The 21,517-nt window shown below is 34.7% G+C and overlaps 1 protein-coding gene across 1 annotated transcript in view; it reads right to left on the bottom strand.

Annotated features, from left to right (window-relative positions):
- Nucleotides 1-3,467: 3,467 nt before the first annotated feature.
- Nucleotides 3,468-21,517, bottom strand: part of LOC129255005 (Na(+)/citrate cotransporter-like) — a 35,017-nt gene continuing 16,967 nt past the window's right edge. The window contains exons 4-15 of the mRNA XM_054893550.2: nucleotides 19,422-19,687; nucleotides 18,845-18,971; nucleotides 18,060-18,217; nucleotides 17,349-17,555; nucleotides 15,107-15,226; nucleotides 14,784-14,879; nucleotides 14,352-14,468; nucleotides 13,162-13,271; nucleotides 12,188-12,303; nucleotides 11,631-11,792; nucleotides 9,714-9,851; nucleotides 3,468-6,491 (exon numbers count right to left, since the gene is read on the bottom strand). Of these exons, the coding sequence (XP_054749525.2) occupies nucleotides 6,336-6,491; nucleotides 9,714-9,851; nucleotides 11,631-11,792; nucleotides 12,188-12,303; nucleotides 13,162-13,271; nucleotides 14,352-14,468; nucleotides 14,784-14,879; nucleotides 15,107-15,226; nucleotides 17,349-17,555; nucleotides 18,060-18,217; nucleotides 18,845-18,971; nucleotides 19,422-19,687 (1,773 nt within the window). The 3' untranslated portion in view covers nucleotides 3,468-6,335. The remainder of the gene's footprint in view (nucleotides 6,492-9,713; nucleotides 9,852-11,630; nucleotides 11,793-12,187; nucleotides 12,304-13,161; nucleotides 13,272-14,351; nucleotides 14,469-14,783; nucleotides 14,880-15,106; nucleotides 15,227-17,348; nucleotides 17,556-18,059; nucleotides 18,218-18,844; nucleotides 18,972-19,421; nucleotides 19,688-21,517) is intronic.

Raw genomic sequence — 21,517 nt, 5'->3', positions numbered from 1 at the left:
CTGCGGGATCTTGAGTGAAATAATGCATCTATTATTCTCTCATTTTCATTTCTTTCCCTATATACATATATATGTGTGTGTGTGTGAAATTATACATGTACAACAGCTTTGGCAACTCTTTTATTTAAATATTTTGTGAAAGAAATGGATGAAGAGAATAATGGTAGGCGTAGCTTAAATCAAGGTTCCCCAGAGCTATCTGCCCTTAGGAAAAATTGGTAATGCCGAAAAAATGCCTTTATATATATATATATATATATACCTATATATATATATATATATATATATACCTATATATATATATATATATATATATATATATATATATAAGAATATCAAAGTTTGAGTTTGCCTAACAAGTTTGAGGGATGATTTTATTTTTACTTATCTGTAAAAACTGGACTTGTTTTGTCATTGTTCTTCTTTCCTATGGTGTGTCATTTGTTGTGATTATGTAATCATGGAATGTGCAGATACCCTGAATATAAGGAAAAGACAGAATAGAAGTAAAACCTTGCAAAATGTAGTGTTTTTTATGTGTTATGAAATTTGTCCAGAAGACCCCAGATGACTGGATATTTTGGAAAAATGTCACTTGTGTATTTGTGCAATCTAGCGGTCATCAGCTCATCAACATTCAAATTCAGTTCATCCTCAGCATGATTGGGAATTTGCTACTGAAAACAAATGTTGCAACATTTCATGTTTATAATAGCTGCATGTATAACAGAATAGCACATTCCATGATTACATTTGCATGTCAACAAATGACACATTATTGTAAAAAGGAGTACCGGTAACCACGCTTTCCATTCATGTATGATGATAGAAACAAGAAATTTATTACTCCTCACACTTCAGTTGAAGAATTCTTTTGAGGATTTTATACAGAAACATACATGTAAGAAATATCTTTTGTATAAACACTCTTGAAACAAAGAAAAAAAATGTGTGAAAGCAAAACTTGTTAGTATATCCTTGATTTTGAGTTATCTTTCTAGCTACTTTGCATCATTATGGGCCTCTGTTTGTCATTTAGCATGCTCAAGTTTCACTTAAGTCGAGTTAGTGTGACATAGTTGGCAGTTGTCAAGTAAAGGGTTATTGAATATGACACCGTTCTCATTATACTTTCTAAAACTGGTTTACTGGAAACCAGTTTGGAAGATCGCCTTGCTAGCGTTCCCATTTGATCACCCGAAAGTGGTTTTTAAAACCACTTCATCACGTAAAGCGGTCTTGTTGCTATGGGAACACTCTCAGTGGGGGACGTGTTTCGTGTGAAATTTGAAACCGCAGTGTAGGCATTCCACATACAGTGTGTGGAGTGCAGGCTCGAAATGTGTGAAGATCTCTTCCCTTAGAATGGTTGTGTCCTCACGCTAAAACCAGTTTGACGAGGCAAAGCGATCTACAAAACTATCGCGAGGTGGTTTTCTGAACCGGTTTGAAAGATTGCTTCTAAGACCGCTTCGACCATTTTTATTACATGTTAAACTAGTTTCCAGAAAAATAGTTTTAGGTCAGTAGTGAGAACGGTGTCATAGAATAGTTTGATAGATACACAGCATTATTCCCAGGTTGGGTAGTTGAAGACGTCTACGACACTGTTCTCACTACCGTCCTAAAACTAGTTACTGGAAACTAGTTTAACTTGTAATGAGAACGGTCAAAGTGGTCTTGGAAGCGATCTTCCAAACCGTTTCAGAAAACCACCTCGCGATGAAGTTTTGAATAGGATTACCGGCAATGAAAATGGAGTCTATGTTAAGTTTACTTAATTGAGATTTGGGGCAAAAAAGCATGAACTCACATTTACTGTGGTTCATTTGCAGTGAATTTGATCTCATCCGGGTGTCAATAGCAAATAAGTATTTAATCATAATAAATACAGATTCCCGGCTGCAGCCTCCTAGATTCACAATTTTGTTTTAAAAAGTAACTAATATTCCTTCCCCTCTTCAATTGTTCTTCCCCATTTTTTCCTTTTTATTTCCCTTTTCCCTTTCACTTTTATTTCTCCTCTTTCCCCTCTCAATTTTCCCTTCCTGTCTTATATTTTTCTCTATCTTTCATTCCTATTCTTCTTCTCTCTCTCTTCCTTTCCCGTCTTTTATCTCTCCTTTCCGATCCCCCTTTCTATCTCTTCCCCCTCCTTCATTTCTCTTCTCTTTCCTTGAACTCATTTGTCTTTGTTATCCCTTTAATTTATTTACTCTCTCCCTTTCCCCTCTCCTCTTTCCCCCCTCTCACTTTCCTTTCCCTCTCTTTTTTCTTTCTTTTCTTTCTTTTCCTTTCATTTCTTTTTCTTTCTCCTTTCTTTCCCTTTTCTCTCTCTCTCTTTTTTTTCCAGGGGAGAGGCCCCTTTGTGTTTCCCATGGATCCGCACCTAACGGTAATTCACCCAATGACACACTTGCTGAAGGCATTATGTATGACCTGATGATCCTTTTTCAGAGTTCGTTTGAGAAGTTGGGAGTTCATTTTGTTGAGCGAACCTATTCTTGGGGCTTCAAAGTGGTTATTGATGTCAATGATGTTCTAGTGGAAGAGCTATTGCTCCAGTAATAAAGAAAGAATAGAATATAAATATCGTTTAATTCTCAAAATTTACCGATTTCAAAGAAAGTATTACTGAAATAGAGACCCAGAGTCCTGCATTGTCCCTTCAGTAGTCTGAGATGCATATACCTAACTGACAGTAAAGGTGACACAACTGTCCTCACAGATCGGAAACTTCTTTATATTGAAAGAAAAATATTTTAAATTGTTTTCAAATGATTTTTTTCTTTTAAGTCTAGCACGTTTCTGCAAGAGCGAGTTTATGGTATCACAGGCCTAATTCAATCCCCATAGACTCGTGTGTTAAAGTGGTACCTAAAAAGAATTCCTTAAAAATAAGGAGGAAATTTGAGGGTTGAATGTTTACTATCAGTGAATAGGATAAATGTCTGACATTCCATATCGGACCAGAAAAGGGTACCTCAACCGGCTCATTTTAAAAATAAATCAGCATTTATGAAGACTACACCTGAGGGGATCAAATTCATCACTTGAGAGAGTCAAATGGCCCTAATTCTTCCGCCAGTAAGAATTTAGTTCCATAGTGGTGATATATCTTTCCAATTTGGAAAAAAGAAGTTCAGTAGGTACCCTCCCTAGAATCAGTGTTAGATTGTCAATCATATTCATTCATTTTTGTCAATCAGCAATATCAAATTAAAAAATTTAGAATGGGTTGGGTTGAATGAATATTTTTTGTCTGCCAGTTGTAATTAGGCCCGTGTGACCTTATGGAGAGTTGTTATACTCTGTATTTGCTCCATCAGCTCAAACATGGCTGAATTTTTGCACAAACTGATGGAAAACACTTATCTTTTAAAAAAAATTCTAGAACACACTCAAATTATCAGATTGTAATGCAGATAATTATTCACAAGAAAAAATAAGGGCTAACTTCAACCTCCTTAATTTCATAAAATATATGCCTTGATATATTGCATTTATTTCATGGAAGACAATTATATAAGATTCTCAAAATAACAATTTGAAAAAACAATATAAAGATGTACTGCTGATTCCTTTTCAAACAAATTACCCTGCATAAATTGTATTGTAAGAGTTTGTGGAGATAGAGATTCAGGTAATACTAAAACTGATAAATAGATTTCCTGATTGGTAGACATGATTGAAAATACCCGTCCATTTTCCCCAAAACATACATTTCATCATACACAAGTTGAATTGAACAACATTTCTACTTTTCTGGATTTGATAACAGATATCTGTTGGTTGAAACATAATTAGAATGATACATAGATAGAAATATTACTTGTTGATATATAAAATAAACACAATTGAGGCATAGCTTTATTGTGTCGACCTTACATCAAGATAGATATTGTTACATCTGTACAAATAATTAAATACACAGTAAATACAATACTAGAAATTCAAACTCTTTGGTCATGATGATATAAAATATTACAACATTATAGTTCAAAACGTATAGAGCTAAATTCATAAAAGAAAAAAAAGAAAGAGAAAAACTAAAAGATAAGAATGAGAAAAATATGGAAAAGAGAATAGGAGAAAAAAAGACGAAATGGAAAAGAAATGTCAAAGCCTGTCACATCGTTCCATGCAAGCCTTGCGGGTGAGTTGCGGGCATTCACCAACAACTCACCTGCCAAAGTTTTGAAAATGTTCAAATCTTTTCTGCATGCGTGACATGCATGCACTTCTGTGGGTAAATACGTGCGAGATACTGTCAATGTGTGTGACCTGCGGGTAGTAAAAATAGTCACATGCAAGGCTTGCACAAAACAATATGATAGGACCTTTACAACCTAGAGTGTTGATAGGTACAGAAATCGATCCATATTTAATGACACAAACTTTCCCTATATGAACTTGATGCTGGGTTGTTGACTGTGAAACAGCTGATTACAATTATAACACATAGTTCTTGTATAGTACATGAACGCTTCCTAAGGACTTTGATATCGCCCAGGCTTTAGCTAGGCGGTGTTTTACACCACATAAGCATTTCAAGAAATATAATTCCTATTAGGTACCCATTTATCTAACCTGGCTTGAGTGAAGCACAATGTAGATACATTTTTTTGCTGAAGGAAGATATGCCATGACTGGGATTTGAATCCATGGCCCTTTGTTTCAAAGTCCAGAGACTAAAGAAGATTACCATTTACTATCTACTACCCCTTCCAGTAGCAGATCTAAATTTGGAGGGGCCCACATTGTGCAAGCTTAAACAATGGAACTTTCCAATGTCCATTGTATTACAGTTTACATAGACCCTGCAGAAATTTCAGGGGCATTTTCTTTTACAAGGTTGACAGAGATTGAGAGCAATTCGGTGGGGGGGGGGGGGGGGGGGGGGGATTTGCCTAGAGCCCCTATGGAATGAGACAGCTAGGTCCTGCACTTCCCATACAGGCTTGTTCAGACATGGCCTGACAAATTTTGTGTACAAAGTAAATTGGATATGAGGTGTCAAGAAAAGACTTATTTTTAAACCTGGTGACATTTTGTAACACTGTGTGTAATTCACAATAGCTTGAACATATTCTGCTTAATAAGATTTTTATATACATAAAATACATTGAAACCTGTCCATAAATACAATCTCAGGCAGACAAAAAAGTGATTTTTATAAACAAACAAGATGTCTATCTGTACAGGTCCCTGCAACGCATCAGGAAATAATATTAAAGGGAAGACAACCTGGGGGGTGTTTCACAAAGATTTAAGTATGACTTAGAGTCGCACTTAAATGCCTAGTTGTGCGCGGTATAAAAGCCATGACAGCATTGGTCAGATCATGCAAAGAGGACGCGCACTATTGCGTATTGATCAATTAGATTGCGCATTGCATTTCAGATACGCGTCGGCATTTAAGTGCAATTTAAGTCGTACTTAAATCTTTGTGAAACACCCCCTGGTCATCTTTATAGACAATCGGTCCTTCTTTAAAAGGTGGTCACTACAGCAGGTTGGACTATTAAATAGACTTTGCATTCAAACCTTGTTACAAAAAATTATCTTCCAATACCACACCTAAAAACATGTTTCAGTCATTTGTAAAAAAATACTGCTCTCTTTCTTCTCTTATCATAATTCCGTATATATCATTCAATCAATCTGTTTCAATAGTATTTATTATGTGATAGAGTAAAAAAACAAAAACATGGTAACATTTCATATGACATATTCATAAGAATGATTGGAATAACTTATTCACAATTACAACAAATACAAAGACACATACAATGTTCTTGTGAAGAATACACCAAACAGTATTCCCTGGAATTGCAAAATCCTTAATCCCAGTTAAAAAAACAATTTGTTATCATATTCCTCACCCTCACCAAAAAATTAATTAAAAATTTAACTCTTTTACTAAACCCAAATCTAATTTATATTTTAATAACAAACCAAACTGTAAATGAATCCAACCACAATCTTAAACATGACCAATAATTGACATAATGGCTCTAAAAAAATGTCACAGTTCTGACAATCTTTAGAATATGTAGTTCTGTTTGGCGTCATATATATATATATATATATCAAGTAAGGCATTTAGCAAAAGGGGGGGGGGATGATTTTCATTTTGGTTTTGTTCGCTTGTTTGATTTTTTCCCTTGAATACTATTGGGGAAATCTTCATATCTTTTACATGTAATAAAACATTTTGGAAGAAAAAGCACCCCCCTTCCCTGTCATTTGGTAAATCATGGATAAGTGGCTTTATCCAGTGAGGGATCACTGTATTAACAATAGAATACAAACAGGTTATTTAGTGTGGTGTATCAAGCTGTGGGTGTGGTAGTATTTGCAAGGCAACCAGCAGTGTTATCAGCCCAGGTTGGGTAGTTGAAGACATCAAAGACCACTATACCCATGGAGTTGATCAGAAGGTTGACTACAATGATACCAATCACATTCATCATAGAACCAGCTCTCATCTGAGGAATCATCAAAATAGTAATAATGCATATTTGGAAAGGTTTATATTCTAGTGGAGTAATTGTAATCAGTATTATTACATGGAAATGGTAGATTTCAAACAAAGCAGTTTCATTCTACAACAGGATAACCAATAATTCAATTAATTTTCTAGCATAATTGTATAGTAGTTTCAGTTCATAATATTTTAAGTATAAGATCATAAAATAAACTTTAAAATCTGTGAATTGGCAGAACAAAAATCAATTAAACTGGCAATGCTTTCAACAAGAGTTGTAATTATAAAAGTAAAAATAAATTGTCAGAATCCTTAACATGACAACAACCATTAGGTTGATTTATCTGTATTCATGGAGATAAAAGGTCAAGTCCACCTCAGAAAAATGTTGATTTGAATCAATAGAGAAAAATCAGACAAAAATAATGCTGAAAATTTCATCAAAATCGGATGTAAAATAAGAAAGTTATGACATTTTAAAGTTTCGCTTATTTTTCACAAAATAGTTATATGAACGAGTCAGTTACATGCAAATGAGAGAGTCGATGATGTCGCTCACTCACTATTTCTTTTGTTTTTTATTGTTTGAATTATACAATATTTCAATTTTTACAGGTTTGACAATAAGGACAAACTTGACTGAACCATAAAATGTTAAACAATGGTAATTCCACATGTTCAGGGAGAAATAAAACTTTGTTTCACAGGACAATGGGGAGAAAATTAGAATATTTCATATTTCATATAATAAAATACAAAAGAAATAGTGAGTGAGTGATGTCATCAGTTCCCTCATTTGCATACCAACTAAAATGTGCATATAACTGTTTTGTGAAATGAAGCGAAACTTTAAAATGTCATAACTTTCTTATTTTAAATCCGATTTTGATGAAATTTTCAGCGTTATGCTTGTTGGATTTTTCTCTTTTTATTCAAATCAAGTTTTTGTTTGGGTGGACTTGTCCTTTAATCTTTAAGACATGACTTTAAATGAAAAACAATAACATATAAACATTGTTTAAAGAATAATATTAAATTAAAAAAATACCAATAATATGTACACCCTGCACTCTGACAACAATTACAATGCAATCAAACCCACTCTTGTTTTAATATCATGATAACAACTTGTAGAGTCTGTTTACTGCTATATTTATTGACTATTCTAATGTCTGGGATGAGTGCTTTGTTATCAGTAAAACAAATTTTCATTTTCATGTTTACTAAATCATAGTCACTCACAATAGGATGCTTTGATCTTCAGTGCAATGTTCATAAAAATTAAAATATATGATATCTGTGAATCAATACTGCATCAATCATGCGATTAAGTCAATGCTATGGTGTCACATATATGCCCAAGGATTTGTACCTTTAATCTTTGCCATAATTTCACATTCACTTTGCATGAGTCAGTTAATAAGAAGGACATGATAATATATCAAAAGGAAATTACATAAGAGATTGATGAAAAACATAGAATGTGTCTTTCACTGGAGAATGTACTGGTTTGTAGTGTTCGGGTGTGTATAGGATTTCCATATTTTTCTTCTAAGGAATATTTCTCTATTATCGGGGCAAAATTTCCCTTCAAACTACTAGCCTCCTATCCTGTTGATACTAATGCCCTATTTGTCATATCTACTTCTCTCTGTTTTATCCAATTTCCTGCTTGCTTTCTTCTTCCAACTGTGGTATTTAATTTTGTATATTTTTGCAAAAATTCATTATTTTTTTTATTTTTTTTTTAAATACTATGCAAGTATTATGCTTCTCACATACTTTCCAATAATAAATTATTCTGTTTTGAAAAAGGGAAGTAAGATTAAATATCTTATTGTACATTATCCTTAATTGTACAACTGAAGTATTTGTATTAAAATGTACAATGTACTCTATAGATGAGCATAAAACAAACCAATTCTACTCTTCAGTCAGATATAGGTACATGCTTTAAACCATTCTTTGTATAAAATTGTCATTAATTGGTCAATAAACCTTTGAATGTTTGGAATTGTAACAAAGTGACTAGTGTATAGACTACACATGCATGCCCCACCATATTTTCTACGTCATGTATATGAGATGATAGATCTTACATGACGCTATTTATGCAAATTACCCATGACACCTGACCCCACGACATGATGATGTTATCCCTACACATTATTCAAATCAGCAGACTCTTCCTCTTTCATGAAATATGCAAATTACGAAGGACTCGTGGAACCCGCTCGACTCTTCGCAGTCCGTTTCACGAGTTTCAATCTTATAACATCTTCTACTTGCCTCCTGTTTTACAGGTAAATAATCAAATTTTCTATCATTTCTACTCTTAAGTATATAACGGTATTTTGTTCCATAACTTTTTGTGGTTATATTGATATCATTCTGGACGATTTTTGACATCTGATCATATTGAATTTAATGGAAAGAATCTTGTGTTAAGAAGAAACTTTCCATCTGTTAATAAACTAATGATACTGTGCATGTACTACACGGGTTAAGGTAATCCCGAATATATTATATCTATTCCCATTCCAAATGCGGACTTACAGTTAGACTGAGATATTTCGTATTATTTTTCTAATTATACATGTATATATATATGTAAGTTCGGCATATGGGCTAATACTATGTATGTCTTCTGTTAGCAATTCACCTTTTCCTGACATTAGAATATTTGATAAAATATTTGATGCTCGGTTTAAAAAGTTCTGAGACATTCCATCTCTACCAGGGATACCGTTCGTTCGTATAATGTTTAACGCAAGTAGATCTAGTTTCTGATTGTTGTTAGTAGTATAATCTTATCATAATCTTTTTTGATATTATCCGAATATTTGTCGATATATTGCTTGTATATAGCTATTTGGATTGGAATGTGTATATGCCATGTCAGTAGGCTAGGATGGAATTCCTTGTTGGTTTGTTGATATCAGTGATGTATGTGGTATATGAATGTTTAACTGATATATTGTCGAAGTAGTTTTGTGATTAAAAAAGGCAGTCCGTTTCACGAGTTTCAATCTTATAACATCTTCTACTTGCCTCCTGTTTTACAGACTCATCTCAAGAACTATCTTATCTTTGGAAACCAACCTCTAATCATTACGTGGGCTACAGAATATTAAAGCCTCACAATTTCAAAGTCTATATTCGTCCCTAATCTGTTTAAATAGAGATGTGAAAATGCATTATTAGAGCATATTACGAAACTTACCATATCTGGAACAGCGAGGGAGCCGTAGGAGAAAGCAATGGCATTAGGAGGCGTGGCTACAGGTAACATGAATGCATAGGAACATGAGATAGTGGCTGGTAACATGATGTATAGAGGGTTGATGCAGATACTCTCAGCCTGTAAACATACAATATAGGGGAGAACATGCATTTATGAAAATACAGCTCGACAGATAATTCACTGGACAAACCAATATGATCCGGGGGGGGGGGGGGCATTGCAAAAATACAGAAGCAAGCAGTTAGACATTTTATTAATTTTTAGAGTTATGTTCAATCAAAACTCCTTCTGGGACATGGACCTGGCCACTTTGATCTATTTTCTTCTTTTAAGCAGTCACTTGACAATGCTGTTGAACTTTTAGAGCTTGATTTTCAAATAGTTTGTACTCATTACAGACATTGAGAGCAAGAAGGGGCCTCTGTTCAGTTTTTAAAACTGAATTTCTTTGTATCAGGGATGACATATTCCCCTACAATTTTAAAAGAAAATGGGAAAATTGTCTGCATTCAAAGTAGGCAATTCTTTTTATAACAAGTGAAGTGTCTCTGGCAGTCTTGCCTGCATTAAGTGATTCAATATAGTGGCAGTACTAACATTGAAAATGACTATAGGATAATTATTCACAAAAACATAATTGATATGATAATAAAATACTATGTTCATTGACCCTAATGACATTTGACCTTGATCGTGTGACTGAAGACTTGTGCAACACGATCAGTGATACTTGATTACCCTTATGTCCACATTTCATGAACTAGATCCATAAACTTTCAAAGTTAGCAGTTGTATGATTGGCTACAATTTGAAACTAATATGGCCTTTACTCCAAAATAAAGGCTTGCAATCTTTCAAAATGGTTATATTAGTATTCTTTCAATTAATTTTAACCTCAAATAAAATGATATGTTCCATTCACATTTTCAGAAAATGAGCAAAATGTGATTTGTTCCAAAATCGGATAGCGAACAGTCGTAAGGTGTGCGGTGGCCTTTATGTCCAAGTTTCATGAACTTATGACATTTCAAAAGCTTAACCATGGTTAAGATTTTGTTTTGATTCCGCAACATAATCTAAGTTTGTTAACCCTAAATGACCTTTGACCTTGGTCATGTGACCTGAAACTCACAAAAAATGTTCAGTGATACTTGATCACTCTTATGTCCACGTTTCATGAACCAGATCCATAAACTTCCAAAGTTATGATGGAAATCAACAAACACCCCACACATGGCCAAAGTTCATTGACCCTAAATGACCTTGACCTTGGTCATGTGACCTCACACTCCGGCAGAATGTTCCGTAATATTTAATTACCCTTATGTCCAAGTTTCATGAACTAGGCCCATATACTTTTTAAGTAATAATGACATTTCAAAAACTTAACCTTAGGTTAAGATTAGATGTTGACGCTGCCGCCGTCATCGGAAAAGCGGTGCCTATACATGTAGTCTCGCTCAGCTATGCAGGCAAGACAAAAAAAACATGTTTTCACGTCTAAAAATATGTCAAAAAAGTTGAATTTATAATTTTTTGTGTAGAGCAAAATATATATTTGAGCTCTCCTAGCATGGAACTACTGTTAGTAGCTCCATGCTCCTAGTGTCCTTGGTATACAAAGTGCTTACAGAATCAAAGTATAAACCATAGGATTTTTTTTTTCTTCACATTCAAATAATAATGATTATACAGGTGGATCTCTGCAATGTGATTTTCTTGTATTCTTTGCAAATAGTTATTTTTCAATTACAAAGAATGGTGCACTCTGTAAATAAAAATGAATACTTCAACTACTTTTACTATAATGAATATAAAAACCACAATTATTTAGAGATCTTTTGAATAATTGATACTTTTTCATCAAATAAAAATGAAGGATATTGATGAACTCACCAAAGCAGCAAGAATAGGCAGGAAGATTGTTGCAGTTGCAACGTTACTAGTGAACTCTGTGAAGAAGCAGATGATGACAGTAATGATAATGACAAAGATCCAAGATGGCAAAAAATCTAACACCTTGAATTGGTCTGCCAACCATTGAGAGAGACCAGATGCCTGTTAGAGATAAAAGAGACAATTTTTAAGAGCTAATTTTACACTGCTGTTTAAAAGGGAATCAAAACATAATCTTTATAACCATGTTCAGTGTGGTGAACTGACATCATCTTTAAGGTAGTATTTGGAGCCATTAGAATATGTACCCAGTAACAGGTATAGTCTGTCTCTCGGAGAAGGATTTCACCCATCACCTCCTCTCCTTTCCCATTACCAAACAAGCAGGGCAAAGGACTTTGTGAAGAGGGACAGCATGGTTTCCTGAACCCTAACACAAAAGCTAAATAATATACATTTCCTGTTCTTTTTAAAGAGCCTGTTGTCAGGAAATTATATTTGACAGTACCTGGAAGCTCAAGACAGCAAACTGTATATGGTTGATATGAAAACCTTACCTCTGTGCCATCAGCGAGAGCAAAGCCTCCTCCAAGCAGAAGGATCACATTCCATGGTAACATCCTCTGAGTTGTCTTCCAGTCTAAGAGAGCGCTACGAGACTTAGGTTTCTTATCTACATTCACAAAAGAGTAAAGATAATAAAAATGTGCAACATTAAAGAGAGCATTACAAGACACAGGCTTCATATCTAGATTAACACCATAAATACTTTATTCAGAAGTACTACATAGTACAATGAATGTATCTCCTGGTAATGCCATACTTATTTTCAAGAGAAGGATAAAGAAAGACCCCCTACCCCTTCCTCAAGGCAATGATGACAACAAGACTAATAATTGCTTAGATTATTGTCCACATAGAAGTCACTAACACAATGAAGTTGAGTAGGTCACTAGCATGTACCATTTACAACCTCTGATATTTGACCTTCTGACCTGGGAATGCAATTACATAACTTTCATTTTCATATTTAAACCTGATACAAGTGAAGAAAAATCTTTTGAATTCTTTATGAATACAAATAAAAGCTTATAATCATATGGCAAGTTGGCTCTTGGCCAATCATTTTGCCAAATCTCAGTAGCTTATAACAGCAGCTTGTCACATTCCCTTCACAATATTAAAACTTTAGAGAACTCACAAAGCTGCTTGTAAGTAATGCAGGACTTAGAACACATCTGGATCATATTCTTTTTTATTCCCATCAGCTGTAGTTGATATCTTTTCTCTACATAGATTAAATTTATTGTTGTCAAATGGTAACAGAAAATAGAGTTATCATTATTTGCCATAACTTCAAATTAGATTATATAGAAAAATTCAGCCACACTTTGTTGAAACTCATGGGAAAACTTGGCCCTATTAAATATTGCACAAACCCAAGAACATTTCACCATTTGTGCATCTGTTCAAACACCCCCCCCCCCTTCAAAAGAGGTCATGGATATAGGTAAACAAATGATTTACATACCATCTTCTTGTCTAAAAATCTTGAAGATTCTTAAGAACCAAGGAGGATATGCTGGAAAGATGAAGAGTAAAATAGAAATGATGATAGCTGCTGTAGCATCAGAGATATATCTATCAAAGAAAAAAAAACAAGTGATATTAAAACAGAGTCTTGACCTCCATTAAGAGTATACAGGCTACAGTATATCAAGGACATGGATGTGTATAATAAAATGGTTTGTTTGTTATATATGCATTACCTTAAAAATGACTAAAACATTTTTATACTACATGACATACCTCAAATTTGCCCTGATGTTAAAGTGGGAAAGAATTTCCGATAACCTTTTGACAAATAATACGTTCATTCAAGGCTGTGTTAAAGAAACAAAGGTCATATTTCAACTTAAGCTGATATACCTACAAATTTAAATGACTGAAAATCTAAGTAATCACTTAGTTTATGTTCCAATTGAGTTCAAAATTGTTGAAAAGTAACATGAAACTTAAGAATATTTTTATGAGACAGCCGCCAGATAAATAATAAGCAACCTATTCAACAGTACGTCATTAACCTAATAATTTTTTTTTATCCAGAATTCTAATGGACTAGGAACATGAAAGAAATTATGGATACAATTTTTTGCTTGTCAAGCAGAATTGAACTCCAAGATGGGCACAGATTAGCCCTTATATTAGAGAGTGTATGCACATGTGTTTATTGCTTTACTCTGATTTACATTTGCACCTTATCAAAATGTAATTATTCCTGAAATATACTGTATATTCACAGATGTTATAAATGCAGCAAGGCCGGGGTAGTGTTTCATTATACGTAAGTTACGCTTAACTTTATGTGCAACTTCAAGCATGACTGGAATATAATATTTTTTGATGCACAACTACATGTATCATTTGGCACAAGAAAAGGTCACCAGTAATGCAAAAGGGCATATGTAACCTTATGAATGGTTTAATGAAATAGCAATCAGAACAGCCTTGTATGTGATGTACAAAGAAAGCCTAAAAAAGATTGAAATAGGAAGTTGTCAGAGACTCAATCAAACCTGAACACTGGTATCTCGGTTTGAATATTTGAGCAAGATTACTGAAGATAAATAGGGGAACAAACAGGAACAGTGTATACATTGGGACCTTATATCATTACAAATGGTATGTATAAAAAGAGAGCTGGGAAAGATAGATAATTACCCTGGAACTGGGAAGAGGCCAGACCAGCCAGCAAAACCAGGGATAAACGTTGGGTTTCTGAAAATCCACAGCATGGCTAAAACAATGAAGTGGCACAGCACTGCAATTTGACCCCATCTAGAATATAAATCAAAGGAAACAGATATTAGCATTATCAAAATAACCTAATAAATGTGTTTTCATCATCATACTTATCACAAATCCACTATTAAATGCATTGCTGATTACAATTATTGCATTAATCAACTTTAGATTTTCTCCAAAATTAGCATGGATGAAATATGATTCACAATTGCTTTTATGATTTCAGCATCGTTTGTGACAAATAAACATCCAGTATTCTTGCAAAGTTATATTATGTACCTGAATCAAGTGATGTAGGTATAATTGTGCAGAAATGACAAAGTTGACAGGTGGTAGTAATTTACTCACGTCCATGGTCCAAGTTTTTTATATTCTTGTTTAATAACCTGTCTGGCAGCCTTCTCTTCCTCCTTAGTACTTTCTTCAGTAGAACCAGTGTTGCGTCTGAAAGAATGGTACGGTTGCAGGTAAACACATCAAATCATATATGACAATTAATAGCATCATTATCATTCTCCCTATCTTATCACAATAATTATTTTTATTACACTTTTTAAGTTGGAACCAGTAGCTGGAAAACTTTTCTTCATTTAAAATACAATTCCCCTTTCTCAATCCCTTTATTTCTCTGCATTATGTACTATGTCATGCATTGTAGAATCAATCCTTACCTAAATCCAATGAAGATGACTTGTAGCCATAGCCAGCAGAACACAAGATTGATTAGGGTCCCAGGAATAGAAAACAACATCCAACTGGCAAATGTTACACCTGCTTCGTCCCCATATAACCTTAAAAAGAAGATTAGATAATAATTATGAAAGTTCACTCCACTTGGAGTAATAGATGTTTGAAGAAAGTGGAAGACAGGAAGGGGGACTGAGTGATGAAGAAAGAACTGTAAAAAGAGACCAAAGAAGAAACAAATCATTTGACCCCATTCAAATAGAGAGCATCTACACAATCACATAAACACATTTTAAAGGAAATACTACTTTTCAGAAAGTCATGTGAGGAAATTGTGACACTGAAGATAAGGAACAATGGTGCCAATAGTGAAACAAGTAAAATTGTCTTTTTCCAGTACATATTCTAACCTATTTGACAGCAAACGCTACAATAGAACTTGAGTTGTTATGGTACTCAATACCATCTGAGTTATTTTGTCACATTTTCTTTTACGACGTTTACTTAGCAAATATTGACAAGGCAAAAGTAGAGGGGGTGTCAAAATTGTTAGCTCTTCTGACCTTTGAATTTTCTTCTCTTATGCGTCATTTCAAACTACTATGAAAGATAATGCTGATAACGTCTTTGGCTTGCACCAATAAAGGTGTACTATCAAGATATTGAATAATTCACTATTTGTAGTCAATTTTGAAATCAATCTACACTTGTGTGCTCCTCATGCACTTGAAAATAATTATTATTTGACAGTGGTCCTAAACTGAATATTGGTACCGAAACAATCATAAATAGAATAGTGAACGCAAGGGATCTACGTCACACATTGGCTCCATTGATTGTGGAAACTTGTAAATCAAGTTAATCAAAATTGTAATACAGGCCAATATCTGTATGACAAAATTATGTGATGGGGAGGGGAGTAATTTATCTTCCTGTCTATAAGTTTGTAACATATTCTCTACTAAGCCCCATTGTAACGTTAATAGGAAGAAATGTAGACATCATATGTTTAGAATATTTAGCCATGCACACACGCATTATCGGACCTTTAATTTTTACATATTTTGAGGGAAGGCTACATTTCTATATTACAGCACAAATAGAAAAATTACAAAATGGCATATGCTATTGAGAGGATGATTGAGGCCAGCAAAAGGGGCATTCAAGGTCAATACTGGTGTAAAACTTGTTTAAAAGTGAGCTTGTTATTACTTTAATAGCTCCATTTAAATGTTTATTCAATAGATATAAACATGAACATTAATATGTCAATTCAATTCATTTCAATTTATTTATTGCGACTATCATTAGTCTGCAGTTCATTTAAAGTAAATCTTTATAGCAAAAGCCCAACAAAGTGTCGCAAAATACATATGGGGGGAGGGATGGATAACAAAAACATGCTGTTATCAATACACCACCTACCTTTCTCATAAAGGAAAAAGAAATCTTAACCCCCTGGAGAAACTCTTAACAACAGTTCAAGTCTTCCAGGGCCTACTACCCTTAATTATAATAAGTTATAACTGCATGAAGGGGGGGGGGGGTGGTCCCTGTCTGTGCTCCTAACAAAACAACCATGAATTTCATTATATTTCCCCCAATAATATTTCATATTGTTTCTTATTCCTAAGCCTAAGAGTAAAATTGCACCCCCCCCTCCCCCCCAAAAAAAATAAGAGCAAAAAATATGTTTTTCTCACAAAAGTAACACAATGAGATTGAAAATGAAATTAAGGGAATTTGATGAGGATGGGTGAGTTTTGAGGACGTTATGAAATACCTGGAATTTAACATCATTTTACCATTTTGACTAGGATTTTTTAAGTAAATAAATGTCTAATTATTGCAGTTGTAAAGTTTGTGATTGTCGCATGACTTTATTTTTATTAGTATCATGTAGATACACATGTGCGCAGACACAGAGCACTGCACAGAGTTAGGATACCATCCCATACACTTGATTTTTACTCTTCAATTCCACATGATGATTCATGTAATCAAACATAAAGGTGGTCACTATAAACAGGTGGACGCTGTAAAGATGTGGTCACTATTAAATGCACGTTTGGCAGGTTTGTACCCTAGTAGTGGTACACAAATCTGAACAAAATACTTTTCTTCTTCACTCAACCAAGATTGATTCTTTTTCCAAATAATGCCCTAAAATCATGTGTTTTCATGTTTTGAATAAAAAATGTGGATAGGCCTCTGGTGTTTACTCACTCATCTACGACGCCTCCCAGGACCACATTAGGTCCTGTTCCTGTCAAGGTAGCTGTGCCTCCTATGTTAGCTGCATATGCTACACAGAGCAGCAACCCCTTACACAGTTTCCTGTCTGCATCAGACATAGCATCATAGTCAATTTCATCATTGGATTCATCATCTTTGGTTTCAGCCTCTTTATCTACATCTGTTGATTGCACATCACTAAAGTATTAAAGGAAGCAATTTATGAAATGATACAGATGGTTACAATGGCTATTCTTTACTGGGGCATGCTAATTATGTTTTTGAATACCATTGCAGTATTTTAAACAAGTTTTGGGATGGTCACAGATTTTTCTTTTACATTTCATACTATGAATATGTGCAAACATTAACATGACACAATGCTAGAACTTAATGGAAAGTACAACAGAAGAGCCGATGAATCTAATAGTGGCCAACAAAAACTATTTGTTACAATACAATATTGAAAAAGTGTATCAGTCAGCATCAGTGTTATGGTTTTATAAGAAGTAAAGAACAGGAAAAAATTAGGTGAAAACATGCAAATGCAAGTCTCTAATTTGAGCATTAAAGACTGATATAATACCTACTTAACATGTTCAATTTACATATAAATCTAAAAAGTGAAAAGTCCCAAATACATCTGATAAAAGGTCAGATAAGATGTTTACCCATTATAAGAAAGAGACGTATCTCTCTTACCTTTCAATAAGCTCTTTTTCATTGTATTTTTCTTCACTCATATCCATAGCAGTGTTGATATGCCCATTGAATGCAGTCTCACCAACCTGCATTCCTTTTTCATTGCTAAGGTCATCAGAATTCATTGCAACAGCTTCAGCTTCCTTCTTTCTCTTGATCTGATAGAAAAAAAAGAGATATTCATCAGTGCTGTTGCAATGCCGGGGGGAGGGGGGGGGGGTGGTGCTGGACAGGCCTACCAAATACTCTTAAGTGCACCTGGCACACATGGTAAAGAACACTTCGCCGCCCAGCACAAATTTTCCCTGACTTGCGAGAAAATGTGCAAAAAAAAATTAGCTTAATCGGGTCATTTAAGCTGCTAGTATTACAAATTTTAACCCTCAATTTGATGCTTGTTGCCTTTACAAGCCCTAACTAAAACCCTTCACCCCCTGCAATGGGTGTGAGCGCTCAACTTTCTTGCTCCGGTTGTTACGCTTCTTCATGTATGGTTTCAATACAAAACTGATATTCATCTATAAAAGACCCAGAGGTATAAAGAACATTTTTTTACAATGTTCATAAGCTGACTGAATTTCTCAATATTCCACATTTCATTCACAAAGTAAAGTTGAAAGAAAAGATTCTGACTTGGAATGATTTGCCAGGGGTGGATTGGTAAATGTATTCTAAAGGTATGAAGTAAAATATGAAACTCCTTTATCCTTTATTAAAGAGGGATACTGGGAATGGGCAAAATCGCCATTGGAAAATGTTATCGTAACAAACTAACTCCAACTCACATCTTTCCGTTGATCTAAGATTTGCATTACTACAGACTGAGCAATAGGTACCATCATGGCTGTGGTAGCAGTATTACTAATCCACATAGACAAGAATGCTGTCACTATCATGAACCCAAGCATCAACCTATGCAAAGAGAATAAATATAAGGTAAAGTTAGCGTGAGAATCTCCATCATTTTCAATACAGATCTTTACTCCACGATCAATGTATGTGCAAAATCTCATGTTAATGGGTGAAAACTGAGGTAGTATGACTGTCCCTGACATATTGCCATAACGTGATATTCCCATGATAGCAATGCAGTTTGTGAAAAAACAGTCTTGAACATCTTCACTCCAAGACCAATGTGATTGCAAAGTCTTGTGAGCATTGGGCAAAACTGAGGGAGCAGTTTGATCTGCAAGATTTGCACAGGATTGACCGACCACATGCTGATTCCTATTGTAGTCTATGTACTTTAATTGGCTGAATAAGGATACCGGTATGAAAACAGAATTTCCTAAAGAATCCTAAAGTAGTTCACGTTCTCAGATCTATACAAAAAAGGTAAATGCATGATTGATCTTTTCTTACCATCTGAGCTTTGATCCCATCAGGAGTAGAACACCAAGGGCAAACCTCCGATGAACCATCCAATGTTCAACAGCCACTGCCATTATTAACCCACCAACAAACAAGAAGTTAGTATCCTTCAGGTAGTTCCTGCAGACATCATCTGAGTCCTGGATTCCAAGCAGCGGATAGAGGATGACTGGTAGGAGGGAGGTCACAGCTAGGGGTAGGATCTCAAATATCCAGTAGACAGCCATGATGATAATGACAAAGGCACCCTTAGATGGCTACAAGATATGGAGGGATAGTGATATTGATAACCAGGAAAAGATTAAATGTATTGTATGGATTCATTCTCATGTGATGTGCACCACCTCCACTCCCTGGGAAGAGTTCAATTCATAAGGTACATTTGTTAGCACAAAGACTCATGCATGCATGTCACCATATCTTGGCTCCATTGTATATAAATGTTAAGGTAAATTAGGCAGCTAATGGTGACTACCATACAATACTCAACAACCAATCAAACTCAAGGATTGTATACCAGTTACTATTGGATGGAAAAGTTTACTGCAAGGGAGAAATACTTTCCATTTGTTCACTATTGGTAATACAAACATAAAGCTTACATACCCAGTCCCCAGTTTCATTTTCGGGTATCAGGAGGCAAATGCTCCATGTAAAACCACGGTAATTTGATTTAAAAAATAATTAATTTGATATTTCATCCAGGGGCAATTCTTCAGGGTGACAAATCCCCCTATGATTTTTCAAATAGGAAAACAAGAAAAAAAAAGAGAAAAACAAAAGGAAGAAAAGGAAAGAGGGAAGATCATATCAAAATGAAAGATCTGGTTCATGTTACTCTATATTACCCATTTTATTAAAATTTATGAAAAAAGGATGTCATATAAAAATAATATTGTATTGCCCCTAGTTCAGTCAATCAGGCACACTTGAAACAGAAACCTGAAATCAAATTCATATTGAATACATTTTTTGAGAAAAGGGGGGAAAAGAGGAAATTCTTAATAAGGTTTGTTTCGTTCTGAAGATAAAGCTTTCTACATTCATTCTGATTCATACAAATTGTCATACTACCCTTGCCTACTTTAAAAGTCAAATCCACCCCAGAAAAGTATTGATTTGAATCAATACAGGAAAATCAAACAAGCATAATGCTGAAAATTTCATCAAAATCGGATGTAGAATAAGAAAATTATGACATTTTAAAGTTCCGCTAATTTTTTTACAAAATAGTTATATGCACAATTAGGTCACATGCAAATGAGAGAATCAATGTGTCAGGAAAGAAATTTAATTATAGAATGTTTCAGTTTAAACATGTGTTCAACCTATTTTCTTGTCCAGGTTAGGGTTGTCTTGTAGACAAGCATGTACATATGTTTTGAATATTTTAAAAGCAAGCGTTGGAAACGTTTGATACCCCCCCTTAGAGTACAAGTGTACCAGGTTGATGTCATATTTTGTACCGGTGCTAGAAATATTTCTTACTAGGTGTAGCATTTTCATACAGGTGTCATAAATAGCCAATACAGTGCTCTAGCATTTATGAATGTAATTGACAGATGCACAGGAAGTGTTTTTTATCAATAAGAATGTGTTGCTTTATGCACATCTGTTATTTGAAATTCTTTGAATTACTTTATAGAAGTTTTACAGTTAGTCCTAGTAACGGTAGGGTATATTAGGAGGTTAAATTAAGTAATTCAGGGAGGACCACCTAAGCTAGAATAGACTACAGATGATATTATAGGCAGTCCAAGTTAAAACTGAGGGACTACGTCGGTGACGAGATAACGACCCCAGCTGCCACCAGTTCTCCACCGACATGATTCGTCATAATTCATGTCATCATTGGGGGCTCGATCTCGTCCACTAATTCGTTGAAGCCACATCTCTCTGATCTGGGGGTTACTCATCAAGGGGCAACACAGTCTGCGGAGGCCGAGTGGAAGAGACATCGCTAGCTGCGGAGGCCAGGAACTGGACCGACCACCAGGGCCGAGTGGGGCATGTCAGGCCAGATGAGATGAGACGATTACCGTTAAGTTAAGTTGTATTTTGTTATATCTATGTATATTTTCATGTAC

The sequence above is a fragment of the Lytechinus pictus genome, chromosome 2 (genome assembly GCF_037042905.1).
Source record: "Lytechinus pictus isolate F3 Inbred chromosome 2, Lp3.0, whole genome shotgun sequence".
Classification (NCBI taxonomy): domain Eukaryota; kingdom Metazoa; phylum Echinodermata; class Echinoidea; order Temnopleuroida; family Toxopneustidae; genus Lytechinus; species Lytechinus pictus.
This window is presented reverse-complemented; position numbering and strand designations above follow the sequence as displayed.